The following is a 17,114-nucleotide window of genomic DNA, read 5'->3' on the forward strand; positions in this document are numbered from 1 at the left end:
ATGCTTAAAAAAACAAACTGACCATTCTGTTAAAATAATTAAACTGTAAGCTATAAATGTAAATAAATATATATTTTTATGGCTATTTACTTAATTTTCATATGGACAGAAAGGATTCATTTGGATTATTACAGCAGCCTTAAGTGATTTGGAAGATGTCTGATGTGATACCCTAAGTTTTTAATAAATACCTACTTTATTTCTTTAAAACCATCTAGCCTCTGTTCTACCTAGCCTCTCAAGGCATCAGATGTAAACATCTTAGTAACACATTTTATAACCATTCTTTTCTAGCAAATACTACAAATAAGCCATGCTTTATACCACCGATGCATTTTAAGTGACTGGTTTTTTCTGTGTTAGCCAAACCTAAATGAATGTTTTAATGACTGTAAAGTAGCTACAGATTCTGCATAGGTGTGTCTGAATGTCATTCACCCTCCCCATATTATGTGGGTTGTGTTTTATTTTGTTTTCTTAACCTAGGTACTCAACAAGAATGTTCAACAGGTGTGCTGAGGATTGAATATTTCTCTTGGAAATCTGTGGCTCCTGGAGAACTTGTGTTAAAAATGCATACATCTGCAACCAAAGCTACTATAGTAAATCTTCCTGTTGGGTATGTATGAGGATTCATTTCTGTCCTGACTCTTTAGTTAAGGCTTGAAATGATTGTTTACACAGTAACTCAGTAAGAGTTTATTTCCTAAAATGTAAGTTTTGGAAGTATCAGACTAGTTCATAGCTAGGATTTGGTAAGACTGCCAAATTACTGTGAATTTGCCAACATTTTTATAACAATTCTGAGTTCTTTACTCTTATTTAGGACCATTTAACAAGAAAAATCACACTGACTTGCTAAAAAATATATTTAAATTCCTACAAATTCTTTCTTAAAAGTGTTTCTAACTAGAATAATTTGAAATATTCCCTGGAGTAGCAAGAAAAATGTAAGAATTAGCATTCTTAGTGGAACTGTAAAAGCATGGTGCTACCATAGGAGGTTTCAATGCTTTTCTTGAAAAACGATTTAAGAAACATGACAGGGGAAATTATTCATGAAGTCTTGCATATCTTACTTCCTATTCCCATATTGCTTAATATGATTTTTTCCTTTTGCATGTAACTGTAAATATTCAGTGTGGGACATTGCCTGATTATTTAAATAAAGAAATAGATAAAAAGAAAGAGCCTTTGATATGTTATTTTCTGAAAACCCTTCCAGGGAAACCAGGAAAATGACTTCGTCATGTCCTGTCATAAGCATAATATTCCTGCCTAACTAACTGAGGCCTTCTACTTTCCCAAAAAGAGAAAATCATCAGTTAAAATTCAAAGAGATGAAACAAAATGTATTTTTTAAAATTAAGTAAGATGTCAAATAAATAGGCATAGAAAGAAAATACCAAAACTCTAGCATACTGAAATTTAGTCAAAGATCGTTATTAGTGCTCTTTATTTGATTTGATTCAGACTAAAACTGGAATAGTTATTATTATGTTTATAGACTACATTCACATCTAGTTCTGGATTCACATGTATTTTCTTAGTGTAGTTTCTAAAAGCTATATCTCTCTGTACTGTAAGGGGGCCAAACGTGTATCTGTTTGCACCTGTAAATTTCAAAGCTAACAGAGATGCCATCAGCTCAAATTTATAAGCTTCCCACCTTTGATTCTCTTTAGTTCAGTCAGAGACAAGAGTCAGGTTTAATTTAAAAAAGGTGTGGGAGACAAATGGACTTATTGACCACTCACTCCCCCATTGCATTCCAAAAGAGAAGTCACTTGTAAGAATGGAAGGCCTTCTCTTCCCACTGTCTGAGTGGCAGAGGAGCCTTCAAATTTCAGTCAAAAGAAGATGAATTAAAAACTGCCAGTGTGTCTGGGGGGCATGAACTCTCCTTTCTTACTCTCACTGCTGAATCTCTGGTTAATCTGTTGTAGCTGTGGCCTGGATAAGCTTTTTCACCTAAATACAATTCTGAAACTGATATTATCAAATGCATGAAAGGAAAAACTTAAGAATTATTGCCATTTAAAAAAAAAAGTTGTTTGTTTGGGTTTTTTCTTGATTTTAGGCGACACATCCTGCTTTTCGCAGTAGCTTGTCCCATGGGACACCACATTCAGCTGTATACCACGGTGCCATGTGTCTTTGGAGAAGAGGATGCTGTGATGCCAGCTCTTCAGAAGGTGTGCATAATGACTAGTCAAACATTGTGATAATAGTTTTTCTGACTACTAATTAAAGTAGTATTGGATTTCCATTTAGAGTTGTTATATTCAATGGTTTTAAAATGAAATTGTTAAGGGCATAAAAGATATGTGTTTTACAGCACAACAGGTACTGGAGGCATAGTGCAAAAATTATCTTACATAAATATGTAAGTTAAAATTGGACAGTGTTTTGGTTTACATAGGAGTTCAGCATACAATGTGAAAAATGCTTTTGTTGAAATATATATGTGAGGGTAGGGTATAACTCACTCTTTAAGGCATGTCATAAAATACATGTATAAATATTAATTAATATTAAAAAATACCTGCCTATTTAAGTAAAACCTCGCATCAGTGAAGTATGTTTGGTCCCATGAGATCATATATTACTCACCAGGTCTGAAAGCAGCTTTTATATGTAAAATGAGCAATTTAATCAACTTTTCATAGCTGAGATAAGACGCTCAGGGGAGAAATTACCACAGCCTTTGCTCTTCATTGTCCATAATCAAGGCACCACTGTCATCCATATTTTCAAGGTTTCTCTAGCAAGCTAGAGGTTCAAATATTTGTTGAAGTCCCTGAGAAAAGGGAATATATTTTCTAGAGAAAATTTGTGCAAAAATGTTTTAAAAGGTGAGTGTAACAGCAAATTTACATAGCAGTGGAGATTCTGGGTTCTAATAATAGAGCACTAAAACAGCTTGTACAAATTTATCACATTTATTGTGATAAAAAATGTTGAAATATAAGAAGCTGGATCATGAAAAATATCTTGTGGCTGTACTATCTCCTTGCCTTCAATTTTTGGATGAAAAGGTATTTCTCATCAAGAAAATAAAGCAGAATTTTATCCTTGGGTTTTTCCTGTACTTCTTTTTGAAGCAACTTCTTTGCAAGCTGTCATTTGAAGGAGAGTGTTCACATTCTTGCACAGAAATCCTGTTGAAGATTATTGATGCTTTAGGCAGCATGCATTTGATCATTGCTTCCAGCAGGATACTAATGATAATTTGTCCTTCCATAAGGGGAAGATGCTGAGCACTTCAGCTGACACCATTATCACTGCAGTAGAAAGTCTCTATATAGATCTTATTTTTGATTAAGTTTCCTAGGACTAATGATATAGGAGAAATAAAGCAATGAATAGATATATCTTATGGTGCCTGTTATTTATTTCACTTGCTAAAATCAGTGAGAAATTGATATGCTTTTAAGTATCAGAGACATAATTGATTTTACAGTTCATAATATTAAGAACAACTGAATGAATTCCAAAAGTTTTGTAATTCATCACCAAAAAAAATGCTTGTATTCTGTCATGGCCAGAAAGAAAACCAAAGAAAATCTTAAAGCAATGTTTCTAACAATGGCTGGTTTATTCTCTTTCCTCAGGAGAGCTCTCGATTTATAGAACAGGCTACAGTTATCCTGAGAGCTGTTGGAAATGTGATAAATAATTACAGCAATGAGGATGAGCTTCCTAAAGCCTTGAAGGAATTGGAAGCAGCTTATTGTCCTCCTGGCCTCCAGGACTCTAAAAGAGCTGAAGAAAACATCAAGGTAAGCAAATAGTTTGAACGAGTGCATATCTAAAAGCTACAGAAGCTGGATAACTGCTTAATGTTGTCATTACCCTCTTCAAAACAATGCCTGTGCAGTTAACAAGGACCACCTGCACACTGTGAATGTGGCATTCATTATAAAGTAAGCCCAAATTACATAACTTGCAACTGTATGATAATTATCTTCTTTAAAGAAGAGAAACTTTAATGTGCACAGAGTAGCACATTCTAAATAGAGTCTATTTTTGTTGATCTGGTTTAGCATACTTTGGGGTAGAAAGCAATAGCTATGTTATTAAAACTTCATGTTGAATTTGAAAGATACTACCTAAAATGCAGAAAAGTCTAATGTTGGCTTTCTGTGCCTAAGGTCGATGGAACAGGAAAACATTATTACAGCTTATTCTTCTGAAGGCAGTAATGAGTTCTTTTATTCACAGTATTCCAAATTGGTTTTCTCTGTTTCTTGAAACTACACCATTCTTATTCAACTTTTCTGCTCTCTATGCACAATAAATTAAAGATACATGATGAAAACATTACACTTTTCTGTAGATCTCTATGCTACAACTTTCCAATATTATAAGAAAGATTGCAACAAAACATTTTTGTAGAAGATACACTAGTTTTTATGTGTATGCAAATGTTGATCATAGTGCTATAACTTGATTTTTCTAAAGTCAGTATTTTATATATTCCAGATTCATTTATTTTCATCAAAGTACTAGAATATTTATGCAGTTTAGACTGTTTATGCATGTTTTAGATTGAATAGAAAAATGGTTTAATATTTTTTATAATTACTGCTATTAAAAATTAGAACACTAGCACTTTTATACATGGGCTGGACACCAGCTGAAATGCAGCACAATAACAGAATTAATAAGGAATGATTACAGGTGCACTACTCATGAAAGAGGTAATTTACATGCCAAGTCCACCAGGAAAAAAATTGCTTTGAACTCAGGAATGGAATAAAAAAATTTTAAATGCAGATGTTCATGTGAAATATGTGCAAAACTTTGAGACCCTAAGAAAAATTCCATAGTCATAAATACATATATCCCTTAATTTCTCCTCCTCTAAGAAGACCGATGTATAGGTGAAAAAAAAAACCCAACAAAATTAGATAAATGAAAGGCACTGAGCTAACAGTGATTCTAGGATGAAAATATGGAAATTATCTGTCTTTAATACAAACAGTGAAAAATTGTTCTGAATACAAGAAAGGATGTACTGTATTCTTTCTTTCCTAGTTTTACAAATTTAAAAATAAAGAAAATATTTATCAGTATTAAAATATATAAAATATGTTTCCAGAAAGCAGAAAAATCTGAAACTAAGGGCAATGAAACCAAAAAATCTTGTCTTTTCCAGTAAGTTGTTACTATGTTCTTAAACTCAGATTATGAAACTGGTTCTGTAAAACACACTCTAAATTTCCCATCTACTAGGAGTGGGGGAGGAAAAGACTGGATTTCTGCTCTTTAAAGAGAAACAATATGTGAAAGCATAAAAATAGAGCCAAATCTTCCCATGCTGTGGCATTTCCTAATCCCGAAAGCATTCCCATTAAGTTACCTGTCTCCATTCTGAAACCTCAAGTTTACAACTCCCTTTGTCATTATAGCAATTATATGATCTTCTGTCCTCTAGCACGAGGCCACCAACCCTCTGCACATAAACTAGGATGTTTCTGGATGATAAACACACTGTATAATAAGTCCTATTTTATTTTTTTTATAAGCCAGGCATGAAACAGGTTTTGTCTCTGTTGTTTTCTTGAAGGATTATAGTCCTACAGTTGGGATTAATTTTCAGATACAGTATTTGTTAGTGGAAGTTAAAAGTTTAATTTATACATGGTAAGAGAAGAGGGAAACAAGTTTTGAAACAATAATGAGAAGCCATGTAAATCAATCTTTATAAATGAATCATTCTTTTCTTCTTTCTGATTTTAGATTTTCAATAATGCATTTTGGTATTTGATTGAATATGTATCAGAAAAGAAGGATCTTTACAGATATAAATTTGCCTTCAGGTCCTTTACTTTGAGTTTTGAAATCACTGATATTTCTGGAGGTGACATTGTGTTTTCAGGTAATGTATTGATATTGCTAATCACTTCAAATATATCTGCTCATTCTTATTTTCAGGGAAGCCAACTCTTCTCTCTTCTTGATTTTTCTTGCTTAAGTAGGCACAATTAATTTTTAAGCTTAAGACTTTTAGTGTTGAAAGGACATCCGAGGCTCATCTCAGAATAGAAATTATCCTTTTCTTTGCTCCAGAAAGTCTGTTTACCCTTTGTTAATTTATAAAACTGCCCTTGGTCTTCTTTGAGTAGCATTTGTCAGTATGAACAAACATGAGCAAACCTGTTGCACTGCACCTCACCACTTATGCTCAAATCATCAGCTGAAAACACCTTAAATGCTTGTATTGTTCACAAAATGAGAGGAAGGAAGACTGAAGACTCAAGTTATTACCTTCATTGAAATTTCAGCTATTTCTTAATGTTGGGTTTAGACGTTTTTGTTTGGTGTTTTTTGGAGGGGAGGGGTATTTAAATTTTTGTTGTCCTGCTTGCTTGCTTGTTTTTTAAGCTTGTTATTTGGGAAATGACTGTGTTGCCTGGCTAATTGGCTGGCTAGTCATACCCACATAGTGTGGAACTGGCTACAGCACCAACTGCCTCTTCTACAGCCTGTGTCAGGGACTGTTGAGTACCTGAACATACTCTGAGAGAAGCCATTGGAAGGCCAACATATTTATTACAATAAATATGGAATAATTCTTTTCCTACTGTTTCTTTGCTTCATTTTTTATGCAGGCTGGAGTTTTGTTCAGTTAGAATTAAGTTTGCCTGGCAACCAAATATTTGGCTCTTTTCCATTTTAGGATTTATTTTTTAGTGTCTATAACTTTTTAATCTATTAATGTTAGCATCTAGTTTACCAATAAAAGCCTTATGTATTTGGTTTCATATCACAACAGAAAAATAATTTATCTGATGGGTGGGAAGAGACACAATCACCACTTGAAGGCTCTTTCTGGGTACTTAGCTTTTTCTTTGTCTATTGTGAACTTACTGAATAAAGTGTTTCTACTTGATCAAACAAAATTATACTAACTTCCTTTTGATTAGTCAGTTTAGTCTGGAAAAATAGTATAAAACTAAATTGAAATTTACACAAATAGCTTTACTGACACAATATTGTAATAGTTACTTTTGTACCTATAATAAAGCACTTATAAATGCATATATTTGTCTCTCTTTACTGGGAACTTTCCTCTGAATCTCCTCTCTTCTGAAGGTTATTCTTACTGTGAGACATCAGGTATTTTTCAAAGAATTGCATCCCATGACAAGAGTATGTTGCAAGGGTCAGCATATTGACATTTATCAAACCACTTAAAGTAAACAACACCTGTCACATTTTTTAAAGATTACTGTGCTACTGATTTCTGCATTCCAAAAAAAGCTCTTAAACACTTGTCAGCATTAGAAGACATTTTTAAAATAGATTTGAATAATTAGCACAGTTGACAGGTTGTAGCAAAGATCTCATATAAATTACTAAAGGATGAGATCCACCGTGACAGAATATTATTTAGGAGTTGTGCAGTGAAACAAAAAAGTGGAAAAATATATGGAGAAAGAAAGTTCTGTTTCAGTTTTAATTCTTCCAGTGTCCAATATATCCTTTTAAACTATTTGCCTTTCTAAAATTAAATTACAAGAGATCCCTATTGGACTGGAAGGCAAATTGTTTCCCTTTGGTTTTATTGATATTGGATATTTTTTGACCTTTATTGACATTTTGCCCTGCTTAATAAATGTTGCTTTGGAGTAAATGCATGCTTCTGTTCAGGTTCCATCTAGAAACCTAAAGAAATAAAGCATAAACCAAGTGAACTGTCAGGGAAAAGAGCTGGATGGCAGGAAATATCAGCTGCAAACTACATGGTAGAAAGGCCTAGAAGGATTGGCATCAGCTGAATGCCCTGCCCCCACATTAGCTCTGCTGCATTGTCAGGTTGGTTGCTCAAATCTTGTCAAGACCTGAGGCTGTAACCTTTTGGAACCCAACAGACATCAGTGTAAACTACCATAGCAGATGAATAAAATATTTTTGTCATCTGGGTCTGCAAGTATATCAGGTCAAATCTGAGATTTTTCTAAAAGAGCACCTCCATTTTATATTGACATATTCATTTTTCACTGTGTGCTGAATTAATCTCAAGATTTTTCAAGGGCAAGGATATTATGATTTACTGCAGTTAGTGGTCATGGCTGCAAAGGTTTCTGAGAAGCCATTCTGAAAATGATCCAGTCATATCTATTTGACTGCCAAGTATCATCCATCCCCAAGGAGCAATTAGCAGAAGAGCCACAGGAAACAAGTGGAAGACCATGCCATATGAACATATGAAAAAAAGATGGGAGTATCCGAAGCTGAGTGCTTCCCCATGGCATGGCTCTTCTGTCGTATTCTGGGAGGAGAGTGAATAAAAGGGCCCTGCAGAACTTTGGGCAATCATAAGGTAGTGAATTTACAGAGGTATGTGATATTTCCTGGGAAAGGAAGCATACCAAGATGGCTGCCTGCTCTCTGTTGTTCCTTTTTTTATCTTGTCCTGGTTTCATTGAGCCCAATGGTGAGCCAGTGGAGTCAGTGGAGGTCCGTGGCACTGATTTTCAAGAGCCTCAAACACTTAACAGTCATTTAGGCACATTTCAGGGGCTACATTTCCTTCTCATGGATAAATTCCAACTTTCAAGTTGGAAGTGGAGTGCCCTTTATGTACAGTTCTCTTAAAACCTTCTGGTCTGAAACTTTATCTAGAAGTCAAGCTGTTCTCTATAAGCTTATCTTGACTGTGAAACTGTATTTGGAAAGTCCTGCTCAGTTCTTTTTCAGAACAAGCTTTTCTCTCCTCCAGAAACATAGGTTAAGATGATTGATTATATGGTTGCGTTGTGTTGCATTGTGTGAATGAAAAGAGAATTCTGAACATTTGTTTCTTCTTGCACTTTGGATTTGAACTGGAGTTCTAGTAAGGGGTGAGGGCAAGTTTGGCATTATTTGGTTGAATATGTAAAAGGCCTCTTGAATACATGCAAAATACTCGTTTTTCAAAAACTCATTCCCACATTGCCTCCAGGAACTGCAGTGATTTTATGGTGAACAGTGTCTTGCTAGGCTGCTTTCAAAGCTTCAGTTTTATTACTAGCACAGTGTCTTCTGATTAACAGATAAGGTGTGTCAGAGAACTTTGACAAATCTGTTTTCAATCATAATGTCAAATTTGAAACATCCATTAGTTCAATAGTGATTAACTTAAAGCATTCACTAGCTCAAGATTGATTGATTAAAAGCATTTCACAATATCTATTTCTCTGCTTACAAGAAAAAATATTAAGAAATATTAAGTTTAAAAAGCCTTGAAAGTTCAGAATATTTAATTAAGACCTCATTATTTTGCCTTAAATGTTGCAAAAAAAATTTTATTCTTATGAGATTGTTTAAAAAATTAGAACAAAAAGAATCTCCTTATGAATATATACTTTAGGAATATATACTCATAATTTTTGGGTTTTGGCCTGATCTGTGGTAACTTCTGAAAGTTTCTATAAATAGAATTGGTTTTTGTGTGTTATAGGTATTTACTTCTAGTTATGGGATCTACTTGGCCTCTTCAGTGGATGAAGTTTTTAGCTGGTTCACAGGGCAACACCACACCAATACTTTTTGTATTTACTTTTCTATATTGTTGATTCCTGATCCATGTTAGAATATTCTTACCTATTAGGTCAATCTGTGTATATGTGTGTTCATATATATACAACTGTTACTTTATAATATATTTTTTTGCCTTATATGAGGAATGTTGGCTCTGCAGCAGAACTCATTTTTCTGAGCCAAAGCACGAGCTGAAAATTGAAGCCTATTTCCCTTCCATGAAGACAATGATTAGTGAGGTCAGAAGTCATCTTGCCACTGGGTTATTTAATTGTAAAATAGACGAGTTTGTAGATTGAACAAATTCACTTTGAAGTGTGTTGCAGGGATGAATGAATGGAAGAACCAAAATCTTTCTGGAGATGCACAGACAGGACACATCTTAGAACATGTTAAATTCCACTTGGATATTAGGGAAACATTTTTCACCATGAGACTTGTCAAAAGCTGGAAAAGAATGCCCACTTAAATTATGGCATCCCCATTCTTATGGAAGTATTAAAAAATGGACTGGACATTTATTCAAGAACAGGAGCAACCTGGTCTAAATTCATCTGGCTTTGGATATGGGATTTGATCAGATGACCTTGAGTGGTCCTCTCAAGTCTATATTCCGTGATTGATTATATGTTTCTGTTTTATAAAAGTGGTTTTGTCATTCATATTGTTGACTTCTAATTAGGTTTCTACTGAAGTGGGGTTGTGTAATCTTCCAGTCCCCAAGCATTAAAGAGGCTTTTTAGGGTTTGGACAAGAAGTGATGGTTTGAGGACACAGCCAGATTTAGCGATATTGAGTAAAAGTGATTAGATTGAAATGTGTGATCTGGCTGATGAAAGCAATATCTAAAGACAGCTTGTTTGCCTGCAATGTTGTCTACATTTTTCAAGCAGATTCCACTTCTCTTGTTTGTTGGTACTTCCTTTTTCAGCACTGTTTCCTTACTATCACACTGTCTTGCTCCCTTTTTTCCACATGTCTGCAGTTCCAAACTACCCCTCTGGCATTGGCCCCTTGGAGTGTTGCTCTCCACACCCTACCCTAAGTCCTGGTTCTGATGGCTTCCAGGATGCTAATTTCTAGGCAAGAATACCTTCAAAGACCTCACTGCTAACCTGTCAGTACCCACTAATTTCTGTTGCACTTCGAAACTCCTTGATAACATAAAGTCAGTCCCATATATGAGCTCTCCCTTTATCATAGATCTTACCCTTATTCCGTGGCTCCTTTGTGAAGGTTAAAACAAATGTTTTGAACAACACTGGTGTTGAAATTATTACTTAATAAAATTATCAGATTGAGAGGCAAAAGTAATTAAAATCTAGTGAAGCTCTTTTAAGCTGTGTACAGAGTCAGGCTTCAGCGTATCCTCTGGGATCATGATTGGAAGAACATTTTGAAACTACAGTAAGAGATGTGACTTTAAAAAATGCCCTGCAATGGCTATCCATGAAGAGAAAAATTAAATTATTTGATGTTTGTAACTAGCAAAGTAGCTGACATTTTGACTTTGTGTAATTGTACAGTATATTTTCTCCAACTTATGATAAAAAAAATTGCAAGAGTGATATTTCCATCATAGAAGATTTATGCTTGAAATCACTCTCTTGCTGTTTTGTGTTTATTAGTTTTTTTTTTTTATTTTTTAAATGTGTTACAGAAAGCAACAGGAACGAGACTTCCAGCTTAGTTGATGCTACTCATTCTTCCAATCCTTCAGAGATCAGTGAGGAGAAATCCCTTAGTAGTTGTGAGAATCAAACTCCCACATCTGAAGAAGAAGCAGCAGCTCTCAAAATTCAAGCCATCTGGCGAGGGACTTATATTAGGAAAATACTGAAGAGCAGAGAACCAGGTGTGTCATTTATAAATGCCTTTCAAAAATGTTTCATGCTTCATCTTATTAAAACCTTCACTGTAAAGAGTTTTTTACTAATTAATATCTAGGTAAAATTAACTGAAGCTAATGAAATAGAACTTGTAGTTTTCTTAAATATTCCTAACCACTCAGTTGGCACATATGATACTAAAAAGTTCATGAAGGATACATCCCCCCCCCTAGATTTGCATAGATGCTAAACCAGAATTTGTATTAATGTAGATTTAGGTCAGAGCTGGGATAAATGTTAAGGTTTTTTTCTGGAAATGTAAAGGAAATCATACAAGAACCTAAGCATCATAATGAGCAGTCAGTGAAACACACACAGTATCAAAGCCTGATGCTGTCCTCCAAGGATACTGTACGATACTATCCTTCATTCTTGTGCATATAGATAGAGGAAACTTGCATAGCAGTTCAGGACTCATAGCATATTTCCTATTCAGCAATTCTGTTATCTCAGTTGGAATACTGTGTCCAGGTACAGTATCCACAGTCCAGGAAGAAAGAAAGATAACAACCACAAAATTCTGAGTAGAGTTGTAAGGATCAGGATTGAATATAGGCCTTTTACTTACAGGTTGTTAGTTTGTCATTTCAGAAAGACCAGATAAGAAAAGACTTTGCTATAATTTTTAAGTACCCACAGGAGGAATGGAATTTCATAGTAACAGTCTCTTTAGGCTGATATCCAAAGGTTAACAAGAAGATCTTTAGTCTGAGATTCAAAGTTTGTGGCTTGAATCTGGACACATTCAAGTTAGGAAAAGTGATATTTATTTTTAAGAAGACAAGGTATTTATTGGAATAAACCATGATTTCTTTTGTACTACTGAAAACTTTCAAATCAATTTAGTCTTCATCTGTATTCCATGTATAGAAGCAGACACCTTGAGATGACATGACATCCTGTTATGTGAGTTATCCAACACAAATGGGGTGAATTACCCATTAGAGCTGCCCAATTCTTTTCCTGTTAGCTACACAAATAGTTTAGGTGCATCCCTACCCCTTCCTGGTATCTGCAGATGAAAGTTGCTGGGAAATAGCAATAGTTAAATAGCATATTCTCTGAGGACAGAGATTGCCAAATATCACTACAACATATTACAGTGGAAAAAACTGTAAATTGGACAAAATATTGATCACATAATTTCTGCAGTTGTAGGTGTGCCTAAAAGTACAAAGATGGTGATGAATGGAAAATACTCTGTCAAAGGAAAAAACAGTTTTGAGCTCAGTGAGACTTCTGTAAAATTCCAAATAAATAAGGCAGTTTACTTGTATAAGTAATATTTTTCAGAAGTATTTGGAAGGGGTAAATTTAGAACAATAGCATAATTGGATGTTATATTTTGTAACTTATTTGATTATCTCTAGGTACTAAAGAAAACACTGATGTTGAAGAAACTTTGAAAAACCTGTGGACTATGATTGAGTTAAATTTTGAAGAGTGTGCTGTAACGTTGTTAAGGTAATCATGCAATAAATCAAACTATTTTATTGTAGGCAGTTGTCATAAACTGTTTTTTCACAAAATAAGCATAGTAAGAGCATTATTAGTGTCAAAATTACAAAACCCTGATGGAGGGGATGAAATGTTTTTTACTAAATATATGCTATGTTTTATTCTGTATACCCTACATGAGTAAAATCTATTTTTTAGATATGTTACTGATTTTTCCCGAATTTTTGGATCTAAAATATTACCTTTTGCATGTGTTTAATTTTTTAGTATTTGGTAGGCTGCTCCATAAGTATAGATCTGATACTGATTCCTTAGTTAAGCAGTTAACCAGTTGATTTAAGGATTTTTTTTAATTTGTGCTATTTGTTAAGCAATCATGATTGACAGTAGAAAGATAGCTTTACTATGTAATTGTACACAGTTTATTGTCTCAACCGGGGTCATTTTTGTCTCACTTGCCTGAAGTAGATGTATTTCTAGGTAGTAGAAATGTAGTAGGTGTATTTCTATGCTTTTCCTGCTATTTTATTACAGCTTTTGGAAAGATGGCTATTCTAATTTCAACAGTGTTCATTAAGTCATTTGCAAGCCTAACACTTTCTGGGGATCACATATTTCCATTAAGTCCTCCAAAAATCTCTCTGCAAGTGTTCACACAACTGATCTAGCAGTAAATCTGTTCTTCCAGGGGTGAGGAGTGAAAACTGGCAATAATTACTACCTGTTGATATAAATCCTCACTCCTTATAGCCAGCAATTTGAGCAACACTCACACCAGGTATAATTTCATATCACCTTTTAGTGTTTCTAATTTTGTAAAACCTGTATACATTGATGAGATCAGGACTTCGCAAGCACAACCTTGTTCCAAATATTATCCTTCCATTTTAGCTTTGTAGCATCAGCAAAGATGAGATGCAGTTTTTAGCCTGCCTTCCAACCTATAAAATTTATGGGGTTCATAGGCATTGTCCTGAGGGATACGTTTGAGTGTTAAAATCATGCTAATGTCCTTGTGCTTAATTTTTTTTAACAGCTGACAGATTTCTATTTAACATAACAATCTAGCACCTTGGCCAATAAGTTTTATTACTTTATTGTTCCAAAACGTTTTAAAACTAAATAAAGGTATTTTAATATCCTAATGATTCTACAGTTTTAAGATGACAACTTAATATAAAGAAAACGAAGTTATGCTAACTGATATTTATTAAAAAGAAAAAAAGGTAAAGTTTTGTAGAAACCATAACATCTTGGGATATTAGAAGCAGCTATAGTCACAGGTAGACTGATGGATAGAAATATGTGTATATATTTGCCATGAGGTCTGAAAGAACTGATCCCTCCATGATTTTTTTATTTAAGAGTGAACAACTACTAGAGAAACATTAGTAGCACATTTTATGTTGTTGTTTTACATTCATGCACAAAGTAGTGTTCTTCATGATCAGCATTAAGTAAAAGTCAGTGTGTGTATATACATATATATATATATATATATATGCCATCCTGATTAGATTGAAGTCTTTATCTTGTTTTCTGCTTTCCAGAGAAATATTTAAAAGAAACTTTAATTCAGTTGAAAATTTTCCTTGTTATGAAGATGAATCATGTAAGATGTTTTTCATTGACTATGCAGTAACATATGCTGATCAACCACCAAATGCCTGGTTTCTGGTTTTCAGGTGAGTTTCACAGAGTCCTATACAACTCTTATGGGGGGATAGTATTGATACACTCTGGTTTTTCACTAACCTGCTTAAAAACTTACTTACCTGTCTGCTTTCCTTAAATTCTGGCATGTACTTGTTCTGGCTTTGGCTGGAACAAAGTTAATTTTCTTCTTAATTTCCTCATTTTCTTCCTAGTATCTGGTAGAGTGCAGCATATTTGGATTTAGTGTGATAACAATATTGATAACACACTGATGTTTTGGTTGTTGAGTGCATACCCCAAGTCAAGGACTCTTCAATGTCTCATGCTCTGCCAGTGAGGGGATGCACAAAAATCTGGGAGGAAGCACAGCCAGGACAGCTGCCCTGAAGTGGCCAAAGGGATGTTCCATAGCAGAGAATGTCTTGTTTAGTATATAAACTGGGGGAGGATTACCTGGAAGGGGTCTGATCACTGCTCAGGAACAGGCTGGCCATTGGTCAGTGAGTGGCGACCAATTGTATCGAGCATCATTCATTTCTTTGGGGTTCTGTTACTCTCTCTCCCTCTCCTCGTCATTAAAAATATTCATTTTATTAGAATATTTATTAGTATATATTTTTTGTATTTTTAAATTGTTCTTAACACATGAGATTTGCATTTTCTTTCCGATTCTTTCCCTCAGGTATGTTGGGGGTGGGGAGTGTGTGAGTGGCTGCATTGTAATTAATTGCTGGCTGGGGTTAAATCATGGCAATATTTTTTGCTTTGTATTGCACATATCCTTTTATTTGGGAAAATGTTTTTTGATATAATTTAATTTTTCTTTTTTAGAGAAATATTTATTGTCCCAGAAGACATGTTTATATTGACAAAGGTCTTTACCACTATCCCTTCCTGCAGACTTCATGTCCTTGATAATGACACACAGGAGGAAATGCCACATGCCTTTTTCAATGTGGCACCTCATGTTTATCCCAAAAATAAGGTAAACGCAAGAACTTGTTGTGAAAAGTATAATTTTAAAAATAATAAACAATGCCCAAATTCTGTGGAGATTTTTAGCTATGTCATAGTGTTAGTAGTGCTCTACTTAAAAGCACACCCTTATTTATTAGCAAGTTTGAACAGAGACCACCCCTGATCTGCTTCCATGCTAAATATTTATTAGTAAACTTTTGATTATTTCTCCTATATACTCTTTCCAGCTGCTGTTGTTTTGGGGGTTTTTCCTGTTTATCGTGCATAACACTGAGCACAGTAAATTTGGTGCCAATGTTTTATAGCCAACTTGTGGCTATAAAAAGTTTGAATAAGAAATGATAAGGGTACATATTTTCTTCCCATGAGTACAGCACAGTAGCCCTAGTGATTCTGTCAACTACTGATGAAAATGGCTCTTTTCATTGGATTCCTGCTCCTCCCTATTTAAGAAGTCCTCTCTTAAACCCCCTCAAACCGACAGTGTTGTTATTGTTTGCTAAACTAATGGTTAATATTTTGTAATAGTAAATGTGGTTAATAACAGTAAAGAGTGATTTTAAGAGTATTAAAAGAGAATTGTGCAGGCATACTGTATTTTTTTTACTTGTTCTTATTACATTTCTCAATCACTGAGCTCTTGAGCTCCTGAGTATGGATATCTTCTTATGCTCTCCAATTTAGCTTGCTTCTTCCTATTTCCAAATAGTAGATTATAGTTTCAGTGGACCTGCACATGCTTTTAAAAGTTCTGTTGATGCTTTGACAAGAGATTTTGCTGTTGGTAAACACAGAATACAATGGTATTACTTTAATCTGTTATATTTTTTTGTAACAGTATTTTGTAAAAAATAGTCAACAATGTAGTACATCAAGCAAGAAATTATTCAGTATGCCTGAATTCTTAAATGTCAGTATTATTACATAAAAAGTAATTTTTGAAAAGAATACACTCACCAGTTCTGCTTCCAAACTATGATTCAGCAATTTACCACAGTGATAAAAAGGAATCCTGTCAACAGATACTGGTACTCTGCTGCAGAGACACTTCTGGAACACATTAAAGTTCATTTCAGAATGATTGACAATGAAGATAAAATCTGCACACTAGCAATAAAGTCTGTCTTCTTTTTGCAGACTTTACAACCTAGATGGAAACTGGGTACTTGCTTAGCATTATTTGGAGGTTTTGGGTTGCATTAAAGTTTTTTTGGTGGTTTTTTCCCTACTGCTGGATACAGTTGAATTTGTTTTAGTTCTTGGTGTGCTTTTTTTTTTTTTTTTTTTTTTTTTTTTTTTTTTTTTTAATTCGACTCTCTTTATTATTCACAAGTCTTTTGAACAGATTGTAGAAAAGGATAGAGATAAGCACTCAAGCTTCAGCTGACCTACATAGATAAGAGTTTAAGAAATCATCACTACCACCATATTTAGTCTAGAAAATAGAAGTCTATTTGAGCAAGGACACTGCTCAGATATTTCTCTTGACTAGACATAGAAGGATGATGTAAGGGATTCTTACTTTACTTTGCCATAAAGTTAATTTGGGTGGTATATTAGCAAACAATCCTTTCTGATTCTAGAGATAGTGAATTGTAACAA

General features: G+C 34.3%; 1 protein-coding gene across 1 annotated transcript in view; it reads left to right on the top strand.

Annotated features, from left to right (window-relative positions):
- The window catches only part of ADGB (androglobin), a 97,784-nt gene that overhangs the window by 56,131 nt on the left and 24,539 nt on the right, over positions 1-17,114 (top strand). The window contains exons 17-24 of the mRNA XM_064706972.1: positions 487-619; positions 2,081-2,195; positions 3,615-3,782; positions 5,746-5,884; positions 11,252-11,386; positions 12,791-12,884; positions 14,429-14,563; positions 15,366-15,519. Of these exons, the coding sequence (XP_064563042.1) occupies positions 487-619; positions 2,081-2,195; positions 3,615-3,782; positions 5,746-5,884; positions 11,252-11,386; positions 12,791-12,884; positions 14,429-14,563; positions 15,366-15,519 (1,073 nt within the window). The remainder of the gene's footprint in view (positions 1-486; positions 620-2,080; positions 2,196-3,614; positions 3,783-5,745; positions 5,885-11,251; positions 11,387-12,790; positions 12,885-14,428; positions 14,564-15,365; positions 15,520-17,114) is intronic.

This window comes from Zonotrichia leucophrys, chromosome 3 (assembly GCF_028769735.1).
Source record: "Zonotrichia leucophrys gambelii isolate GWCS_2022_RI chromosome 3, RI_Zleu_2.0, whole genome shotgun sequence".
Classification (NCBI taxonomy): Eukaryota; Metazoa; Chordata; class Aves; order Passeriformes; family Passerellidae; genus Zonotrichia; species Zonotrichia leucophrys.